Source organism: Periophthalmus magnuspinnatus, chromosome 6, assembly GCF_009829125.3.
Source record: "Periophthalmus magnuspinnatus isolate fPerMag1 chromosome 6, fPerMag1.2.pri, whole genome shotgun sequence".
Lineage (NCBI taxonomy): Eukaryota > Metazoa > Chordata > Actinopteri > Gobiiformes > Gobiidae > Periophthalmus > Periophthalmus magnuspinnatus.
In genome coordinates, this window is record NC_047131.1 from 7,840,549 (window position 1) to 7,863,233 (window position 22,685).

Below are 22,685 nucleotides of genomic sequence, written 5' to 3' on the forward strand. Positions count from 1 at the left end.
CCTGGATTCGTCTTGGTTTAGATCTGGTTTAGACCTGGTTTAGTCCTGGTTTAGTCTTGGTTTACTTCTGGTTTAGACCTGGTTTAGTCCTGGTTTACACCTGGTTTAGTCCTGGATTAGTTTTGGTTTATTTCTGGTTTAGACCTGGATTAGTCTTGGTTTAGATCTGGTTTAGACCTGGTTTAGTCCTGGTTTAGACCTGGTTTAGTCCTCGATTAGTCTTGGTTTATTTCTGGTTTAGACCTGGATTCGTCTTGGTTTAGATCTGGTTTAGACCTGGTTTAGTCCTGGTTTAGTCTTGGTTTACTTCTGGTTTAGACCTGGTTTAGTCCTGGTTTAGTCCTGGATTAGTCCTGGTGTAGCAGCACGAAACATTAGCCCAAATTCTTAGTTCTCTCGTCTCATAGCAAGACGTGAAGTTACAACCCATTTTGAGTCTTGATAAAGTTAAATGTACAACATGTAACCTTTCTGGAGGAGGGTACACCACCTGTTTGTCTCAAGAAGATGATGTTGATGATGCCTTTGTGTAGATTAGAATGTTCCACAGTATGGGATTATTTTACATGTATTAAAATACAGATGTTTTGGGTGAGATTTGCACATGTTCAGGAGCCTGTGGTCCCTGGTGTGTTCAGTGTTTGATTTTCAACAAAAAAGGTGAGAGTGATTAACTGAAAAACTCTTGGCTAACGCTAGCTAGATTGTGACTGTAACGATATTTGAGAGGGACTTGTTTAACAGCACAAATATAGTTTCAAACAAGTCTGTTCTTTAATCTGAGTTTTGTTTCAACATAAAGTCTAACTTGGGTAATAGAGCTTCAGACAGAGCAGTGCTTCCAGTTAGCTCCCCCCTCCCCCTCATTTTATATATTAAAAAGGCAATCAAATATCTTCCACTGTTTGTTATTAGGATTAGCCTGTACTGGCCCAGCACACAGAAAACTTGGTTCAACAAAACAACCCATTTTGAAGTGTAAACAGTGCAACTTTATTGATTTATTGAGAGCACTGGACAACACGGAGCATGTTGCTGCTGCTGACATCAATGTGCACTTTTACGGCGGACATTTTGAGGCCCAGTTACAAACAGTTCAACAGGACTTTGTGCAAACTGATTTGGTGAAATTAAGTGGCAACATTTTAAGGGTGATTCAAGGGGCTACGTGTGCAAAACGTACAAAATTAAACATACGATTACTCAGATGGGAGACTGGCCACAATAATGTTGGATCTACACAGCAATGCATTTTGGGAAGTATTTGATTCATTATGATGTCATTGCAATCCTAGCTTAAACAATAATGAGTATAGGTTTTTATTCTGTAAACGTAACAATTATTCTCAAATTAAAATATTCTAATATAAAAAATGTGTAAAAAAACTTTTTGATTATAAGAGCAAAGTATTTAAATTTTAAACCAAATAAAAAGTGAAATGTGTATTTATATAGTCCACATAGTTAAGTAATGTTATAATTATTTTTGTGTATAACTAATTTGAGAAATTTGATTCATGTAATATATTTTTTCTTCATTTATTGTGTGCTTTTATACATTTTGTAAACAATTTGTAAACTTACAGTTTTTTGTATTTTATTTAACTTTAGCTAATTATTACAGTTATTTCAATGTTACAGTTATAGTCATTGTTGGCAGGATTAGTAATTGTTATAATTTTTTTGTTATAACTTGACAATATAGACTTATAGAAGCAAATATATTTTCATTCAAATTATATATTCGGATTATACTTGCATGTTTTTCTTTCATACATTTAGGTGTCATTAAGTGCAACGCCGCATTCAAATTTCAAGATTACAAATTGGTCTGTTAATTCTGGTAATGCCAAAGTTAAAGTGCATATGACAGGTAAGAGGTTAGACAATTCTTTTCTGCGAATTAACTGATAATTCTTAGATGATCTTAGTTAGAAGTTTATCATTTTACTTCCTGGTTGGACACGGGCTGTAGATTTGACATAAGTCATATCTACATATGGTTATTCCATAACTGTTACCTAGCAACCGTAATGTGAACAAGGGTCAAAACTTGTCTAATTTCACAATAGTTATGATTGGACTAAAAAAATAATTGACGTCTTTATTTGTTAAGTGAAGAGTTAAAGTGCCAGAAAAAATACTTTCCGTAGTTTCCCATATTGAGTACATGGGTAGAGCGACTCCACTTTAGAACTCTGCGTATACTTCATGTATTGTTGTACAAACTGCCACTTAATTGGTGTAAAACTATGATAAATATTTACCACAGACACTATCCCACCAAACCAAGTCATAATTATTTTTAAAAATCCATGACAATCTGTCATATGCACTTTAAAGTCAAAATCCCCTCCACAAAAACAAGACATTAGCTGTAAATGGGTTTACATCCTGTTAAATCATTTAAACCTCAGTAATTGCAAGATCTTAAACATAAAACATGGCAACATTGTCCCAAATGCTGATCGGACACATTATAAAACTATCTGAATTAAAAAGGCACTGGGTAAGTGTTCATTTAAACATAGACTCTCCAAACCAACAATCCCCACTGTCCTATAAAACCAAAGCAATTGTAAAGAATTTAAAGATGGACTATGCAACTTTTAACGTGGAGGGTCTGTCATCTACTTGCCTCCATGGAGTTTCTTGGAATGTTCCACAGTATGGCATTTAACTTGTCTATCCTCATAGTTAAAGCAGGCATGTTACAAGTAACATTTGGTAAATGAAAACATCTGTTATTGAATAAATGCAAGACAGATATGTGTAATACAATACTGTAGAACATTACAGGCAGAGCAATAGCATCTCCATGGAGACAAGCAGGTAACGGGCTCGTCACCAGAAAAGTCCACCTTTAAATGAAGAAATGTGTAGACATGAGGTTCCACACAATATGAATGACAATAGTGTGTATAAGCTTCATGGGAGTGGCAATGACCCATTAAAATAAACACTTTACATGTTTTTTAATATTACAGGAGCCTAGTATAAGTGGTGTAAGATGTACTTGAGTATTTTCTGCTTCATTGTCTGTACGTTTACTTAAGTAGCAAAATCAAGTAAAAGTATCACATGAAAAAAATCTACTTAAGTAAAAGTATTAAAGTACCTGTTCATAAATGTACTTAAAAAGTAAAAGTATTTGCAAATATTTCGAGGTCTCATAAAGCTTCACATGCTGTTGTTATTTGTATATTTTTGTTTGCTCAAATTATGAATGTGTTAAAATAAACCCCTCAGCCTTTTCTGCAGGTCTGCAGGACAATAAAAAAATACTTTTACTTTTCAGTCCAGTTCAAAAATGTTGTGGAGAAGAATATACCTGCTCTCAAATGTAGTGAGGTAAAAGTAAAAATTACACACTTTAAAGTCTACTTAAGTATACATTTTATCTGTACTTTACTTAAGTACAGTACTTTTCTCCTTTTACTTTTACATTCCACCACTGCCTAGAAGTTTATTCTCTCTTGAATAAAAGATAATTTTATTTTAGGTATTTTTACTTTGGTATTTTTCTTATAATATGGACAACTTGTGCTATTTTTTTTAATTAACTAGTAAAAATGCGTAGTTTTGTAATAGAATTTTTCATTAACCTGTTTTGTGTTGACCTAAAATACATTTTTTTGACCACAGGGACGGGCGATATGCCAAGAAAATCATATCACGATTTTGTTATAGTCAGATTTTGATTTGATCACAATTCATGGTTTTGTGGTATCTTTTATACAGTCTTTAAGAAGCAACTAAAGCCATCAGCACTTTCTGAAAGTTCACTCTTCACTGTGCTTGGTTAAATCCACCTGTCACTCATTCAGATGGAGGCTGACCGATAAGAGTGGATGGTGGAAAATGTTTGTTTTTGACCATAGAGCTGCATTAAAACAGTATAGATGAGATCACAATTTGATTTTATCACAATATCGCCCGGCTCTCACTGACCAGTTGAAGCTTTTTATTAATTTTTTTTGTAAACTGCATTAATGAAATAAACAATAACTAAATATCAGGTAAGATCTGTCTATCGCACTGGATCTTTGACACTGGGACAACAGGCTTGTACTGTGGAGTTTAACAGTGTGGGATTTTCTGCTTCAGAAATCTCCAGAATTCACTCACTGAGCTGCAGAGGCTGCACTAGCACTGATTCAGGGTTGGCTGCAGGCCATTCAGATCAGAGAGAGGCATTTTAGGTTTAAACTAACTGCATTTCAGCACTGGAACTGGGAACCAAAAATGAGAGACTCATGTGAGGCTCATTCTGCTTTCTGATTGGATAATTGTCTTGAACCAAAACACCAAATTATAACAAACAACTTGGCATCATGTACAATGTTTTTGTAATTAAAAATAAATCTGTATTAAAAGTGTTACCAGTAAAAGATATATTTGATTATGTTACTTATATCTGGGAAAATCTTACATACAGTTCCTTTAAAGAGGCAGAAATGCACTGTTTATGCCCTCTTCTGGCTGACTATAGTTATTGCACAATGATCTTATAGGACAAAAAGCTGCTCTTTTTAATGCCACTCTTTTTAACCACACAGCATTTTAACACATTCAAAGAAAATCATAGGCTGGCATTTATTTAAGTACTTTTTTTCCAAAACAAGTGGAAGTGTTCTGATAATTTGTCTGTTTTATCCCTTTTATAGTGTTTTTTTAGATCGACACTGGCACCTTTCTTCAGCTTGGGTCAAATGCTTTACGATGTTTTAACAAGAGTAGACACTGTAAACAAAAACAAAACCCAAGTACAAACCCATTTTATTTAAAGATGCACTGTGGAACTTTTCTGGTGGAGGGTCTACCAACAGTTTATCCCAATGTAGAAATTTTTGCTTTGCCTTGAATGTTCCAAATTATGGCATCTAAACTTAAAGGTCTCTCTTAAAAGTCTCTCTTACAGTTGTTCAATTATGAGTGTTTTTATAGAGAAAAAATACCTTAAAAATGCATTCTTACAGTGAGATCTGGTGTAAATTGGCCTGCTTGTTTCCATGGAGATTGATAAGGTAAAATACCATACTGTGACACTTTCTAGGCAATGCAACAACATCACTGTGAACAAGGCATAAAACAAGTAGCGGATCCACCACAAGAAAATTTACACAGTCCACTTTAAGTTTACAAATCAAAATGAATCATCAGACTACTTCTTGTATATGTCCATTGTATATGTATTTTTTATCTAATAAGAAAATATTTGTGAAAGATTAAATGACAATATACAATTCATAATACAATAGAGAGCTACTATAGGTTAAAGGTGATTAAAAAAACTGGTTTGAATCTCCCTTTCTACAATTCGTTCGATCCTTGGTTTTAAAGGCAAAGAGGTAAAGTGTATAAGAAAAAGGCAGCCTGCAGTGGCCGGACTGAGACATCAGGCGATCGCTTTAGCTTCAGGTAAGAACGCCTCCCAGTACTTTATCAGCTGCAAACAAACAAAGAAATTAAACTTTAGTACGGCATGCAAGAGAAAATGTACACACTAGAACTGCACAGTATGATGCAAAATGTGTATATATTGTATATATTAAAGGAACTGAGAGTTTTAAGCGTTTTAAAAAAATTACTACAATCACAACTGAACCTGTGTTGCCAGAGCCTAAACCTGCAGATAGAGACACATACAAGCTTTTGTTAGTCTCACCCCACTATTTCCTCTAAATGCTTCAAACTGCACAGTCTTTGTGGCGGCACCTCTGTCTAAATGAATGGGATTCCCTCTTAACCAAAGAATTAGGGAAAAGTTTTGCCTCAAAAATCTGATATACAGGTGCATTTGTGTAAACTTCCAACTTCCAATTTGTGACCAACAAGTCAGCACTCCACCGATTCTCTAGAGGCTTTAAAATGGCTCCGTAGACTCAAATCATGAGCGCTCATGGAAACTTCCAGAATAAGGTGAATATGGACAGGCCACAGCTCATGTGAAACCTCAGGACCTCCAGAATTCACTCAATGAGCTGCAGAGGCTGCACTAGCACTGAGTCATGATTAGCTGCAGGTTCTGGGGTTTAGGTAGAGACCATTCAGATCAGAGAGAGTCATTATAGGTTTAAACCAGTGCTTCTCAATTATTTTCTATCATGCCCCCCCCTTGCTGTGCACGCGCTGCATACAGCGCGTACAGTACTACAGTGTCATACGCGGAGTCATACGCGCCCCCCACGGCATCTCACCGCGCCCCCCTGGCCCCACTATTTGAGAACCACTGGTTTAAACCAACTGGATTTCAGCTTTGAAACTGGCAAACCAAATGAGAGACTCATGTGAGACTCATGCGAGGCTCATCCTGCGTCCTGATTGGATAATCAACTTGACCAAAACACCAAAAACACCAAACTATAACAAACAATCACTGTCTCTGAACCATACATTACTTTCTTCAACAATGAGCCACTCACCTGTTGCTGTGACCGAAGCATAGATTCCAGATATTTCACTATTTGTCTCTTAAAGTTCTTCGTTCTCTCTTTCTACAAGATCCAAACACACAAACAGAAGTGTAACCAACAAAATATTCAGTTGAATTCAAATGATTCAGAAACATTTTAAATATTTGTACCTCAAAGTGCAGGACTTCTTTGCGCACAGTGGCTGATACTCGCTCAAAGTCTCTCTCATACTGTGTAACTTTGGCCTCCCACTGAAAAGAAAACACAGTTACTCCAGGAAATGTTTATTACACAACTAATCAGAAAAAATATGTATCTAAAATTAATTTAGATTTAAATTTTAAAAACAATATTCCAACACTCACTCCAGGATTTTTCAGTTTTGGATATTTAAATGTGCAACAAAAAGTGCAGGCCACAGAAACGAGAATCTCAGAGTGTAAAGACTGCAGCAGGATATAGCAGAGACCACACACCACAAGTTATGTTGCGAGCGTCAACACCTCGTGTCAACTGTTTCCTGTCTACAGCAAAATAACTCACTTTGAGACTGTAAAGAGTTCAAAAGTTCAGAGCATTGCACTTCTAGTTTAGATGCAAGTAAAAAAAAGTCAGTATTAGTGAAATGTGGTGCAGTAGTTCAGATAAATACTTTTAATAAACAAAAGCCTGGCAATAAACTAGGAAGTGCCCAGCTCAAGAATCCCTCTACCTATGCCATAAACACAGACAATTCCATCCAAGATGGAGGGGCAATTTACACACAAGGAGGGCATTTTTCTGACTGTGTAATTTAGACAACACCTTTATTTTGTTAAACTATTATGATTAGTTATTTATGATTAGGCAAATGAAAATAAATGGCAAGTTAAGGTTACGGTTGCTAGGTAACAGTTATGGAACTACATATGTCTGTGTCTAACCAGGAAGTAAAATGACATCTCCATGGAGATGTTACTGCCTACATAGGAAGTGTCCGTTAGCATGCTATTATATAGTTATTGTTAGCTTTACTGTGATGGTAAAACTCTGCACTGGTCTAAGTTGTGAAAAGTGCTTATAAACTATAATATAATTGTGATGCTCAGAATGCATAAGGTAAGTGAGGAATAACTTTGGTCCATTGCGAACTGTTTAAAATTAACTAGTTCTGTTTTTCACATTTTTAATATGCGGGACTGTGCCTTTATGTTACACGTCATGTTATATGTTTGTTGTGTTACCTCTGCGATCTCCTCTTTGGCGAGCTGCAGTTTGTCGGGTTTATTGGCCCAAAGCAGTTTGGCCTCTGCCTCTCTCTTCTTCTGCAGCATCGACTGAGCGTCCTGCCAGCGCTGCCAAGCCTTCATGCGGTGATCGAACGACCCCTGACCCCCACAGAAACAGGAACACATTTACATCAAACTACTAATCAGACCTGAAGATTATAAACATCTCATGAATTTAAACAACTTAACTGATCCACAAGGCAAATTACTCAGATACACTACCTCGCATATTAGAATAAAAAAAACAAAGCAAAAAATGTACCGTAATAAAATTAAATACGACCCATTGTTGCTAGTTCCTATTGTTCACCAGAATCATCATTTAGTTCTCAGTATCTGGTGGTTTTATAAAGATCGACACAGAAACAATCAACATAATCTAAAGTACAAGTCACTCACTGGACACTATGTAAGATTTCGGCAGACTATAATAAAAGGCCTTTACTTCATTACAGAAAAATAATAAAAAATGCCCCCTTGCTCTGAGGGGCTTGTCTCTCCACAGACCTGACTTGTAACTTTTCTGGAGGAGTCTCTGCCCTTTGCTTGTCTCCATGGAGATGTTACTGCCTGTAATGTTCCACCACAGAATGACATTTAAATGATCTATCTCTATGGAGAAAACCAGGTGGCGTCACCAGGCCAAGTTACAAGTCAGATCCGTGGAGAGATCCCCTCAGGGGCCGGCCTCCTGCTGGGGCCCAGAGTCAGGACTAAACATGGGATATCAGTGTTTCAGTTTTATGAAGCTAAAACCTGGAAAAAGTCTTCCTGAAGATGTGAGACAGGCCTCTACTTTGACAATGTTTAAATCCAGGCTCAAAACGGTTCTGTTTAGCTGTGCATGTGACTGAAAGGGTTTTATTCTGCACTCTTCTCTTTTAAAGTAAATTGTGGTTTACAAATACACTGGCCTTGTCCTTGTCTATAACAGTTGTCCTTGTCCTTGTCTATAACAGTTCAGTGTCCTTCCTTGTTCTGCCTTACCCTGACAGCCCCCAGCAGTCTGATGAAGTCTGCGATGTGTTCTGCGAGCCCAAAGGCGTCGTTAGCAGCCTGCTCCTGGTGCAGCTGCTCCATCTTGTCCTCGACCTCCGAGAGCTGAGACAGTGCCCGGGATAGAGCCGTGTTGTCTTCTGCACTGCCCAGCATCGCAGCACTCTTTGCAAAACTTGCTGTGTTTGTGGACAGCTCTGGACAAAATACAGATACAGTACAGACATGAGATTTAAAAATGAGAACATAAATTGCTAAAAATTTTAAATTGAGTTTCTCAGAAAAGCTATGGATCACGTGTCAGCGTTGTCTCCATAGTGAAATGTGTCCTTTGCATTTGACCCATCCTGCAGTGCCTTTGGGTTAAACCTGTCAGGAGCAGTGGGGCCAGCTCTAGATTTTGTGCTAGTCTTGGTCAGAACCACCTTAACTGGAGGAGTTGATCTATAGTGCATGTTTTGGGTTGATGGGAGACACAGGGAGAAACTTCACACAGAAAGGCCCGGGAGTCGAACCCTGAACCTTCTAGCTGTGAGGCGAGAGTGCTTGATTTAGTTATATGGCATTGGGTTTTTTAGTGTAAGTTAATAATTTATTTTATTTTATTGTCAAGAGCAAGATTTGAACTGCCAGCCCTCGGAACAGTGAATCAGACACCAACTGAGCAACTGTGCCCTGGACTTGGATCTGTGATTGTTGAGTTTGGTGACCTCTAGTGGTAAAATGGCTCACAACACCACTCTGCATCACATTAGACAAAAATAAAACCTTCTTGAGTGAAAAGGTAATTGAATATCACAGTTTAAAGTGACCTTTTCTGTGAAGCACCAGAGATTCGACCAGAGCGTGCAGCTTCCTGAACTGCTGGTCGGCTGACTCCACCTCCTGGAGCTTGTCCTCAAACCACTGCCAAGACAAAACAGAAATGACTTCACCTTTTAAACACATGTAAAATGATGTGAATAGTTATCTACTTACTATCCTTTTTTTTTTCAAATGAAGCAAAGAACCACTTGCTTAGTAAAACCATATACTTCTACATTATTAATTATTAGATATGGGTCAATGTTTCCAGTCATAGAAGTTCAAGATATCAGAACTATGAACTAACTGTTATCTTCTTGATTTTGATAACTCACTTTCTTATTTAAATAATGCTTAAATTCTTAAGGTTCTGAACACAATTTTTCTGGCCTGGCCTCAGTACAGATGTATTGTATAAGCAGCTCTTGTACTGTCTGCATCTCATTATAAAGCGCTTTGTTGCCTGATAATCAGAAAGTGTTTGGTTAGCATGCTATTGTTCCCAACTTTACCATCATGGTAAACTCTGCTCTATAATAACTAGGATGCTCAGAATGGATAAGGTAAATGAGGATGATGATTTACAAGGCACTACAGGACACTACTGTTGTGGAGCAGAACATGTATTTGCTTGAAATGCAGATCCCTGTGTATAAGATGGGAAACCGTCACTCACCACATCGGACTCATTCATTTTGATGGTCATTTTACTGACGGCGTCTGTGGCTCTGTTGATCATCTTCAGGAAACCAGCCCCACTCAGAGCCTGTGTGTTCACTGCCCGTGGCAACTGCAGACACAAAATATTACATGATGGGGTATTCATTCTTAACACATAACATATTTAGATCACCCTGTTACGTTTTATCATTTTGAAAAAGTCTCTCCTCCCCTTGCTCACTGCGCTAAGTCACTCCATCTTCAGAGCGCTATCACAACACAATCTGCGTGCATCCTGCTAATGAAACTACTGCACATCGAGTCAAATTTGTGAAGTTTTAGTGCATTGACTTGTTTTATACTTTTGTATGTTTAAGAAAAAATGCTAACTATAAGGAGGGTTCAAATATAACCTCGTGAAATTACCAAAACATGCATGAATGAAATCTTAGACCTCTTCAGTCATGTTTTTGAAGAGGGAACATTATAGTAGAAAGCTGAAAAGTTGAACACCCCCTCCTACTTAACCTATTTTATCAATTCAATTTTACTTTTCACAATGGTCAAAGTTTAGTAAAACACATACATACACACACGTATCAACATACTCATCTACAATTCTGCATTTACATGCTACATATGGAAGTGTATATCGCTATAACCTATTCCCGGTTGACCCTGTGCGAAACACCCATGATGGCTTGGCAAGTTTTTCTTTTGCCTGCCACACACACAGTGTGGAAGAGTGGATTTGTTGGGGAGTTTGACAAGGACCAGGTGATCGGTCTTATGGCTTTTTTTTTTGGAATATCTGAAGTTTAGCAGTGTAAGTGGGATAGGTGTTCCACCATATCACATTGCAATAATTCAGGTGCGTCTCAAACAAGGATCTATACAGTGTCAGCAGTGCTTCTGATGGAAGTACATGTTTTATTTTAAACAGTAGGCCAACAATTTTGGATAATTTCTTTAACCAGCTCATCAATGTGTTTTTTGAAATTTAAAAGATTTATCAATCCCATATCTGAACTTTAAATCATGTTGATAATCTAGTAGCCAAGGATTTCTGTCATGGGGACTAGATTTTTATCCCCATAAATGAACCATGTGAGTGTGTATATGGATTTTAGTCCCCACAATGTCATGAATATCTGTCTCTCTCACACACACACACGCACACATAATAAACCAGGCGTTACCAGAGGAGAGCATAAGGGAAATATCTAATTAGCACAAATGAACTGTCTCCATCTGGCTGAGAGCTGAGCAGTAAATACAATTTTGTTGGTTTAATTTGTATGGACACAAGTCTATAAAACACACCCATTCCCTAAGCAACAAAACCAAGACTGTAACTAACCATTATCACTGAATCTTAATAATTGTTTCAGACATGTTTTGATCCTAGTTTAGGCTCTGTTTAGTTTAGATGGTGAAAGGCTTGTGAATGAGATTTTTTTCCCCAATTTGACCCAGATAAAGTTCAAGAGATATCGCTGGAAGTCATCCTGCTTGGACATAAACTGTACCACGCACCTCTTCTCTCTCCAGAAACTCTCGGACATCAGGGTCTTGGAGAAGTGTGGGGTGATTGACCACTCTCTGCAAGTACCTGTAAAAGTCATACAATAGTTTTAGACTGAATAATGATAAAAACACTGTACCTAATTTTTACTGTCCTAAAAATGTGACAAACAGAGCAAGTGAATTTTAAATGGTTTACAGTGGTCCAAAGTTATTCCTCACTTACCTTATGCATTCTGAACATCCTAATTATTCACCGCAAAGAGTTTATAAGGGTTTTTCCCCAGAGAAAAGTTTTACCATCATGATAATGCTAAGACATTGATATCAACAACTAGCATGCCAACAGTGCACCTGCCTTACTTTTGGTTTGTGGAAGATAAAAAATGCTTTATAAATTCTATGCAGACAGGACATAGTGGTCTCATTTTGACTCCAAGAGCTGCTTTTAAAATAAATATAGCTGTACTAGGGAAAGAAATGCTTAGAAAAAAAATGTAGGCAAGTCCACTCACACCTGCCAGATAGATATGACCTTAATAATAATTTCTTACCTTTCCAAAGCCCCTCTCCTCCTCTCCAGAAAGTCTGCAGATGAAGAGTCCTCCTTTCCCACCTTCACTTTGGTCATCCCTAAGAAACAACAAAACACAGTCTCACATATTTATCATTATCATTGCTATAATAGGTTGCGTTCAAGTTTTAGAATTTGATGCCATAATATTAGATGGAGGGGAGGGGCCTATATAACTAGATGCATTGTTTTTGAAAGAAATCTCCAAACTTATGATTCAAAAATGCTGAACCTTCCCTTTATCAGTTTGGGATTGGCTTTACAAACTTGCCATATTAATCTTATGGTTTGAAGTCCTTTCATCTCACAACAATCACATCTTTGGGGTTGAATAATGGCACCATTTTCTGAAACTATTGTAAAAGAATAATTTGTGCATTAATTGGCAAGATGGTGAACTCTGTGCCAGTTTTTTTTTTTTATGTGACTAGACCCAGTAATCACAGAGATATTAACCATAAATCAGGTCCACACATCTGCAGTCTGTCAGTTAAATTGCACCTTTCTGACCTGTCTCCAGCTCTGTTTAAACTAGAGATTTTAGAAAGCTCCCATGTGACTTGAATGCTAACCATCTAATTAGACTGCAGTACTGAACATACCCAACAGGTTTTTCTCTGGCGGAGGTGGAACTATGTATCCGTTTGGACCATGTTTCTCTGACAGTTTTTCGTAGAGCCCCAGAAAGTCACTGTATCGTCGTCTCACTGTGAGGGTTGGACTACGGAACATAGCCAGTGTGGTCTGCAAAAGAAATTATAATTGCTTTAGAAACTGAAAGAATTATAAATATACTGCTAAGTGTCACTCAGCACAAAGACGTTCAGATGGGCTTCTTATAACTATATAAGTAAACTCTCGAGAATGAAGAATTGAGAACAACTGGTCTACCACAGTCTCATCAGTTAAAGTGCATACGACAGGTTTTAATGTTATGTTAAATTACTACTTGGTTTGGTGGGATAGTACCTGTGGTAAATATTTATTCTAGTTGTACGTCAGTTAAGTTGCAGTTAGAACCCAGCGCTACTTCCTTTTTTTTCCTACTAAAACAGAATACCTGTACCTTGTTGTCAACAACAAGGGACAATTTATGTGCAAAGAAGGCATTTCTCTGGCACTTTAAACCTTCATTTAACAAAATAAAGGTGTTCTCATTCATTTTTATTAGTTTAATCATAACTATTGTGAAATGTAGACATGTTTTAGCCCTTGTTAACATTGTGGTTGCTAGGTAACAGTTATGGAAATACCTCTACTTATGTCATTGCCCCTCAAGCTCAGTCAAGAAGTTAAATAACCTTAACCAAAATTAAAACTTTACCTAAAACTAGGCTAGAAGATTTTTTGCCAAATCTTAAAGGTCCTATATTACACAAAATTGACTTTTAGAATGTTACAATGTCGTTGCCGCTTCAAAAACATACCTGGAGTTGTGTTTTGTTTCATTTACACATGTTTGAGTAACACTTTATTATTAGTCTGTCTACATCTTCAAAGCTCAAAATGCTCTGTTCCACCTTGTGATGTCATGAGTGGTAGTTTTCGGGTTTACAGCTCCTTTTACCTTTTGTTCAGTAGAGATGGGCAAATCCAGAGCTGAAATCATCTTACTGATTCTAGTGAAGGTGTATGGAGTTTAAAAGCACAGTGGAGCACTTCCTGTACTACCACATGACATCACAAAGTGTTTTATGTTTGAAAGAAGAACTAGGACTGAATATGCAGGGTTTGTGTGTTAAACATGTGTGAATGAAATAAAACACAACTCAAGGTATGTTTTTGATGAAGAAACATTAGAACATATCAGAAAAAATACGGGCCCTTTAAATATAATTATGCTTTTATATATAATGTACTTTGTTTGAGTGACGTGTGTGGTCTTATCTGTCGTATGCACTTTAAGTAACCATTAAATAACATCTAACATCATAACTACTGTTACCTGTGTGAAAACTTTGTAGGCCATGTAAGCATTCATTCCATCACCTAAAGAAAAAGAGAAAATCACTGTGAAAAAGAAAGTCAACATCCTCCACACACAATCCTAATCAAATTACCATATTAAAGGTGCACTATGTATGGAGTGTCTGTACCTGCTTGTCCCCATGGAGATGTTATTGCTTTGCCTTGAATGTACCACAATGTGGCATTAAACCTATCCATCTTCTACTTAAACAAGTGTTTTTATTGCTCAAATGTAACAAAAGAAACAATGCATTCATAGTGTGAGCAGCATTGCCTCTCCACAGTTCCGTAATTTGGCTTGTTACCATGGGATAGGTCAGTTTAGTGCCATACTGTGAAACACACAAGGTAAAGCAGTAACAATGATCTTGGAAAGAAGCAAGTAGCAGACCCTTCACTAGAAAAGTGACATAGTGCAGCTTTAAAACCACTTGCCTATTTTCTCAGGTTCTTTCACTGAAACTTGAATGTCAAATTTGTCGTCTTCTTCTTCCTCTTCTTCCAACTGCAACAGAGACAAAACTGCTGATGCCATGTTTTTAGTAACACGCGCCTTCCTTTTATCAATGAGTAACTTTCTAGTAAAACTAAACTGAAGCACACTAGTCCCTGTAATGTAACCCCACTGAACCAGGAGTGGTTCATGGGAGTAAAGTGGGAGTAAAGGTTTCAAAAAGTGGACAATGTTTTTGAAATGGTTTCAGCCACCACCCAGAAGTCATTTTTAATCTGAAAGTGTTGGTCTGAGGGATTAGAAGTGGAGGAGCCCCTTGTCTAGGCTCTGGCTACACATACCCAGATATTTCCAAAAACCCATTTTATTTTCCTGTGTTTGGACTTTCTGTCATAAAACGGAGATTTTTATTCAGGAAGCACCGATCCATCTTTTTCTGTTTTGATAACGATGGCAATACTTTGACTTTAAGTGTCTGCCGTATGTGTCACAGTTTTCTGACTGGAGGGTAGTGCTCATATGTGTGTGTGCTTAAACATGAGTTTGTTAAAGCTAATGTGGATTTACCAGTGAAGTTAATGTGGTTGATTTGGACACAGATGTGTAATGTTATTGTATTATGAAGCACTGTGTGGAGACAACAGCTGTGTATCACTACCAAGAGGCTATGCTTACACACAGCCAAAACATTATTCAAAAACATTATCCAGATGACCACCTTTAAAGCATTTTTTCATTAAGTGTAATAGCGTAATTTCAGATGTGAGTGCAGTACCTCCTCCAGAGCAGCAGGTGTGGGCTTGGTGAGGCTGGCGGCTGCAGACAGAGAGGATGGAGCAGAGGGTTTGGGTGTCTCTCTCTTTCTCTCATTTCGGGGACTGTCTAGAGAAAGCTCCACTGTGGCTTCTGACAGAAAAAACAGGAACAACCAATATTAAGCTCAAGAGAAAGTGGAAAAATGTCATCTAAGAGGGCAGCAATTTTTCAAGTGCCAGAATTTCCTCCACAAACAATAAAACCCCCAGTCTTATGCATAAAAACTGCTAACCCTCTAGTTTACCTCTGTACAAACATGTTCTGAAATGTGATTCTTGTTTCAGTTCATGTTTCGCATTTTAAACGCATCCAGACAGATTGACAAAAACTTTGAACAGAATCCTATAATTAAAACATACTTCATAAATCTAATCACAATCGCTATGCTCGTCAGTTGGATATTTCATTCAGCGCCATCACACAATATGATTTTGTATTTCAAGGGCTATAAAATGTAATGATTCATACTGTAATTATAAAATGTAGCTCAGAAAAAAAGACTTATTACCCAGTTTCCAGCTTAACGTGGACTTATGAATTCAAGCTCTTTTAATTGTGACTCATCATGGAAAAGAAAATTACAAAATAAGCCAGAACTGAAGTGTAAATCTTCAACTACACTGACTGAAGACCTTTTATATTTCTGATGCTAAACTGGCTTATCGTTCAGTATATAAATGCTGGAACAGTCTATTTCGAGGCTTAATATTTATCATGTACAGTTTCTTTGCAATAGTGCAGAGATTTTGGATATTTTTGTTGTATAAGGTTGAATGAGTGACTTTTATGGCTAATCCTAATGCTTCATTCTGCTGTTTATTTGTTGCAGCTCAGGCCTTTTAACGCTATTGTCTCTTTAAAAAATGGTTTCCTGGCTTTATCTTGCATTATTTTTGAGTCAGTGGCATAATGTAGTTTCAATATTATGTTTTATCACAATATCTCTCTGGAGCAATATATCATGCTTCAAATTATGTTAGGCCTATACATGCATTAGGCACCATTCATATGCCAAGTGTATTATAATAATACTAAGACTGCAAAATAAATACATTTCATATAATAGTAGCTTCAAATCTCTAGGTAAATACTTCACCTAAACCTGAGTCTGTCTTTATTTCGCTTTATTTACACAGGGGAACTCAATAAGAGCACTTACACTTATCTTCATGTCTGCCCTGTTCAAAATAAAATACATACACAACAAAAGAAAAAAAACAAACTGAAAAAATTATCTTTTAAAATAAATTAACAGAAGGCCAGATGAACCTCAATGGACATACTGTTCTTGTCTAATCACCCAAACATTTCTAGTGCACCTAACATAACTTTAAACACTTCAAACACTTCAAACACCTCCCAAATAATGTCTGTACCTGCAAATATATCTGACTCCTCTTCATGTAGTCCATTGGTTTTAGACACAGCTCCACTCTGCATCTTTGAGACTGGAGCTGTCTCCACTGCCTCTTCAGTGAAAAGATCCTCAGGCTCTGTTAAAACCGCCCCTTTACTCCTCACCTCAACTTCTGCTTTAGTTACGATCGGTTTCGGTTCCAGCACACTCGCTGCGTTACTGGCTGTTACTGTGACGGGTGCTGGTTTCTTAGCTGTGGCCCCCAAAGGCTCTGAGAAGAAGTAATCATCTTCTTCAAATAAACTTTTCGGATTTGGCTTAGAAGGTTTGGAAAGTTTGGGATCTGCAAAGAGATCACTACCCTCTTCATCGTCATCTGCAAAAATATCAACAACGGGTGGATTTATTTTTTTTGTTTCAAGTATTGGAGCAGGGTCACTTTCAAGATCGAATAACGGATCTGCTAATTTTGGGGGTTCTGGTTGTGTCTCAGTCACTAACAAATCAAGGGTAACGTCAACAAGAGGAGGCGCAGTTTCTTTCTCTGGTTCTTTATCGGTTTTCTCAGTAACTTTGATCGTCTCCTCCGGAGCAGACTCAACTTTCAAATCTACAATCTGCGCTACATCTTCCTTCATGTCATTTTCGCTTCCCAAAAGATCGAAAAAATCTTCAGTTGTGTCGTTTTTGGGATCAGGTACAGGGTCGTCTGGGCTGTCGGATTCTGTGTTGGATAGGTCTTCAAAATCGTCCGATGGTTCGCTCAAGACCTCTGCCATGGGTTTGCTGTCGGATGGTTCGCTAGCAGGGTCGCTAACAGGGTCGATGAGGGGGTCGATGAGGGGGTCTATGGGGGACTCCAAAGAGGGGTCAGTGTTTTGGCTGGTTGCTGCAGGTGTGGTGTCAGTGTCTGGTGGGTCACTCTGAAAAATAGAGAGAGAAAAGAGTACTGGTTACGCAAGTAAGTTTCCTATTCATTTTTGCCATAGAAAAAAATTTAATATAAGAGTTTAAAGGCACAACAGAGGCTAACCAGCTAGCTATGTGCTAACTAATGTCCATATCGTGGTTGTTTTTGTTCCAAAAATACATTTAAGATCAAATTCAGCAAAATGTTATCAATTTATCAACCTTGAGGTTATTAGTTACCACACAGCTGATTGGTCTCGAGCAAAAGAAAAGATTTTCACTGTTGTTGTTTTTTCATGGCCGATAATGATTATTTAGAATCCAGATCAACCCATGGCCAATAAGCTCTGTCGATATTCTTAGGATAATTTATAGGGCCAATTTTGATTACATAATTTGAGTAAAAAAATCTAAATTTACTTCAAACTCACGCATAGCTCCTTTTTTACCACAAACCTATAAGAGAGCTGTGTACCACATTTAGTGCAGTTATCTCTTCGTATTAAAGTGTTAATATAAAGTTTTGTGTGCATGTTCTAGGCAGCAGATTGACTAAAAACAAAATACAAATAATCAGCCTGTGTCGGAAATTTTAGGCCGATAGCCGATACGCTAAAAAGTCCAAATATCGCCTCAATATATCGTAGACTTGTTACAATAACAAATTTTGAAGCATGATATTTCACTACAGAGAAATACTGTGATAAATGATACAACTGAAACAATTTTATTTCTCTGTGACAATAACAATAAGGCAGGACTATCGCTTTTTTAAATAGACAGTATCGCTAAAAGACATGAGCTCCAACAAATAAACAGCAGAATGAACCAATAATTCAACCCTCTACAGCTCAAATCTTATCCTATTACAACTTAAGTAACTAAAATCTCACCACTATTGCAAAGAAACTGTACACATGATAAATAGAGCCCCAAAGTATATTGTTCCAGGTGTTATATACTAAACGATAAGTCAATATAGTAATTATCATGACAGGCCTAATTAATAATTGTGACTTTATGGTTGTCACTGCTTTTTTGAACTACAGCTTCTCAAAACATAACAAACCAGTGCGTAAACTTTTTTTTCCTCCCTTTTTAAACGTAAACACATGAAGAATTTATCTCACAAGGACATTTTCCACATGTGTTCACAATCTTGTATCCGTGCCCTAGAGTCATGCATCTCTAGCATAATACATACATTTTAGTTGTTGTTTTGTAGCAAGTGCAAGATCACAAATACAAATCAGGTTAAACAAGGTTAAACATTTGTGGATTCTCCTTTTGGATATTTTGTGCTAAAAATACAAATGCATCCACAATCGAACATATTTGACAGACAAATCTTAATCCTTAAAAATCTTTAGTGTTACAATAATATCTAAAACAGATGGGGGGCAGCTAAAATGATTATTGTTGCAGACTTGTTGTGATACAGTGAGATCTTGGGTCTAGTCCCTCCCCATCTGGAAGTATGACATCATCAAGTTCTAAAATCTGAAAACTACCAATTATACCAGTTATACCAGATGCCCTTCCCCATGCAACCCTTTCTGTTTAGCTAGTAGAGTGAGCATCTTTGCTGCTTTAAACCATTTAGAAAGAAACGTACTTAGGTCAGCAGTTACATCTGTTACATAATTTAGATGCATCACATCCTTCGGTCTGCACTGGAGCTTTAGACTGGAAGTTTCAAAACTCTAAATTGACTAATGGTGTTGTGAAATCATTATAAGATTCTTCAGAAAGCTTCAACTTACAGTCAAACGCTATAGAAATACTCTGGTTTACATTTGAAATAGCATGAAAAGAGTAGGGCTGTCAAAAACATCAGATAGTATTTGAAGTTAAAACTACTATCAAAATTAGATACTTATTTGAACAAATATCAATACTAAAAAACTGACCTTTCCCAAACAGTTTTATAATATTCTTGTGATTTACCAGAACTAGTATAAGACCACATGGTGAATACTATTATTTTGTGCTGAAAATGATGATTTTCAACATTAAATGGTAGTACTGTATTTTCTATTGCCATGTTTCCTTATATCTGTGTAATCCCTCAGTGTCCAGTAGGTTCCATAGTGGTCCATGGGTGTATCCTAGTCTGTGTGTCTTATACTTGTTCTGATACAGTTCAAGATTATTCTATTCAGAAAAGCCTGCTCAAATGAGTATCTAGTTTAGATACTAGTTTTAGTCTCAATTAGTATAAAATTTTTGATATGTATCAGACAGCCCTACAACAATGTAAACAAAAATGACTCTCTCCCACTAGATTTACCTTTTATTAGTGTCACTCACTCGGCAGCAAAGTAGTTAAAGTCCAGTCTTATCTCCTGACTACTGTTTGTTCACCACAATTAAATCAAGAGAAATTTCAGCAGCCTAATCCGTTTACCTCAGAGCTGGGTCGAGTTTGAGGTTGGTGAGAGAGCAAAAATCATTTCACAATATTTTAGAGCTTACGTTATACTTTTAGGGCTGTAATCGATTTAGGAAGGCCCCATTGGACTAAAGACATGTGCTGCCGATCGATTAGTCGACTAAAAAGGGGGCGCGGCAAAAGCTCTCAAAGCTGTTATGTATTTCTATGTATCTGATTCAAACTGCACTTCCAAGACTACACCTGCATGGGACAGGAGTTTTGCTTATGCAGAAAAACTGTGTATTTATATAAAGACAGATTAAACTTGTAAATTATGAGTTTAACCTGCCTTTTTACATATAAATACGAAAAAATACCAAATCATCAGCTAACTCATTCACTTCTCCTTTCTGCTGTTGTCCCACGTAAATCCTTACAATCTAAATATATAGGCCCACAGTCCTATATATTTTTAATACAATTTTAACACTAAACTTTCTGCTTCCTCTGAGAGTTCACACTTTACTATGATTTGTTAAATCCACTTTATATTTCTCAATGTTCAGCTTGGGTCGTTTTAATTGAAATTTTACTAGTTTTGTGTTGAAGATGCACTAATTAACTTTTCTGACAGAATGTTCCAGTATGGCATTAAACATATCTAAACAAGCATGCAATGCCACCAGGCCACATTACAGGCCAGATCTGCAGAGAGGTGACCCTGCACAAAGTAAGAATGCATGTTTTTCAGGGTGTTTTTAAACAATAAACACACCTGTAATTAAATAAATGCAAGATAGACAAGTTTAATGGCATACTATGGAACATTTCTAAAACGTTTGTCCAGCTGACACCAATTTCTTTTGCAATGCAGCTGGCTGTTCGAGTGAAAAAACATATTGTAATGATCTGATATTTTGTGTTTACCTCAAAGTTGATACTTTCTGTTGTTCTTGTAACTGTTTATGTGTTGTTAATGTAACTGCTTTTGTGACTCTTAGTTGTTATGCTGACAAGTTGATGTGAGGTTCTATTGGTCAGTTTCTGGTCTGTTTTGGAGACTGGCTCTAGTGAGCTCAGACTGGCATGGGTTACGGCCTACAGTAGCCCTTGTGTTCAGAAGATAAACAACCAAATTTGGCGTGTTTCCTTACACCAGAATGCTACAATATCATATATAAAGTGCATTAGTCTTATCACGATTCTAAAATTTCGAACTCAATATTGATACTAAGGAATAGACCCAATACTCTATACTGTTTTCAATACCACAATGAAAATAAAACGTGCTACTTTTTTAGTAATAGAATGTCAATTTCAACACAAAATAATAACACTTTCATTATGAGGTATTGTTCTTGTTCTGATGAAGCTCAAAATAACACTAAAACAGTTCCGGCTCAAATTATGCCAGTTTTAGTAGTGATTAGTATCTGATCTTTTATAATTGTGACAACTCTAAAATGCATGTAGTATAGTACTGAACAATTCCTGACCAACTGTTGCATCTTATGACAAACTACAGACTCTACACATTACTGTAGTCAGCTCTATAGTTGTGAAGTTTACAAAAATGCTGAGTAAACGTTTCCATGCTCAATTGAGTTCATTCCAAGAGGGGGAAAAAAATCAAAGGCAGCAAATTCCCAATCTTTCCTGTGTGAACTTTGCCTGAGGATAAACATCCGGGTTCTGACCACGTGATCAGAACCCACTCACATGACAACAGGGGCCAGGTCACTGCCCAGTCACAAAACACTTAAAACTGCCAAATAATCACGATTTTAGGCAACTTTCCTTTTGTTTAAATCAATTACAACAACATATATTACATTTTATACTTCGCAAACATATATTTTCCCCCCAATTCAAAGCTAAAATAAACGTTTATAGACACTAGAATGGGGTGCAGTCAAAATTAGGTCGGACGAGTGAAAGTTTTAGACATTGTTGTGACGTGTTTTCTAGGTCTATTATCTAACATTACAGCTGCAAAACTAGGCTTTTAGTAAACATTAAGATTTGTGCTGTAGTAGTTTGAGCATAGCCGTTTGATTATTGCAGAAGTTACAGCCACAAACTTCAACTTTTATTAGCACGTGAAAAATAAACAGCAGCTAATCACAGCAATAGACAGGTGAGATTGTTGTGCAAATGCAACAAGAGGAGGCTAAAACGCAGAGATTGTGCAAACTTTTAGCTTTGTTGACATAAATGAGCTCTAAATGGTTTGGTATCACTACTTAGCGTGGCGTAAAATGCAGTGGCACTCACGATGGTGCTCATGAACAGCTCGTCCTCCTCGTCCTCATCTCCGTAGTCACTGTCCCGCTGTTGTTGTCCCACGTCCTCGGTGTCCAGCAAAATATCCTGGTCCTCTGACTCTGGAAAAGGAGGAGGACTGCGCTCGGAGCTAGTCGCCATCTTTCGCAAATCTTTTTAAAGAAGAGAGGAGGCAACTCAATCCCTCTCCCTCTGTCTCTGCTTCCCTTCAGTCAAACACACACAGCTACACGCGCGTCTTTGGATTTACTTTAGCAATCTCAAGATAATTCCTCAAGTGCA

The 22,685-nt window shown here is 37.2% G+C and overlaps 1 protein-coding gene across 2 annotated transcripts; it reads right to left on the reverse strand.

The window, feature by feature from the left end:
* Positions 1 to 969: 969 nt before the first annotated feature.
* LOC117372068 (sorting nexin-1-like) lies at positions 970 to 22,680 on the reverse strand. Of its 2 annotated transcripts, XM_033967798.2 has the most exons (15): positions 22,395 to 22,680; positions 16,857 to 17,760; positions 15,440 to 15,570; positions 14,646 to 14,715; positions 14,188 to 14,231; positions 12,845 to 12,986; positions 12,223 to 12,301; positions 11,681 to 11,756; positions 10,161 to 10,274; positions 9,493 to 9,586; positions 8,672 to 8,877; positions 7,640 to 7,783; positions 6,587 to 6,667; positions 6,426 to 6,497; positions 970 to 5,449 (listed from the first exon to the last, which is right to left on the reverse strand). In XM_033967798.2, the coding sequence occupies exons 1-15, from the start codon at positions 22,542 to 22,544 to the stop codon at positions 5,399 to 5,401; spliced, it is 2,358 nt and encodes a 785-aa protein (XP_033823689.1). In that variant the 5' UTR covers positions 22,545 to 22,680; the 3' UTR covers positions 970 to 5,398. The 2 variants fall into 2 exon arrangements, with proteins under 2 accessions (XP_033823689.1, XP_033823690.1); XM_033967799.2 differs by lacking the exons at positions 15,440 to 15,570; positions 16,857 to 17,760; positions 22,395 to 22,680 and having other exon boundaries at positions 14,646 to 14,745.
* Positions 22,681 to 22,685: the final 5 nt, after the last annotated feature.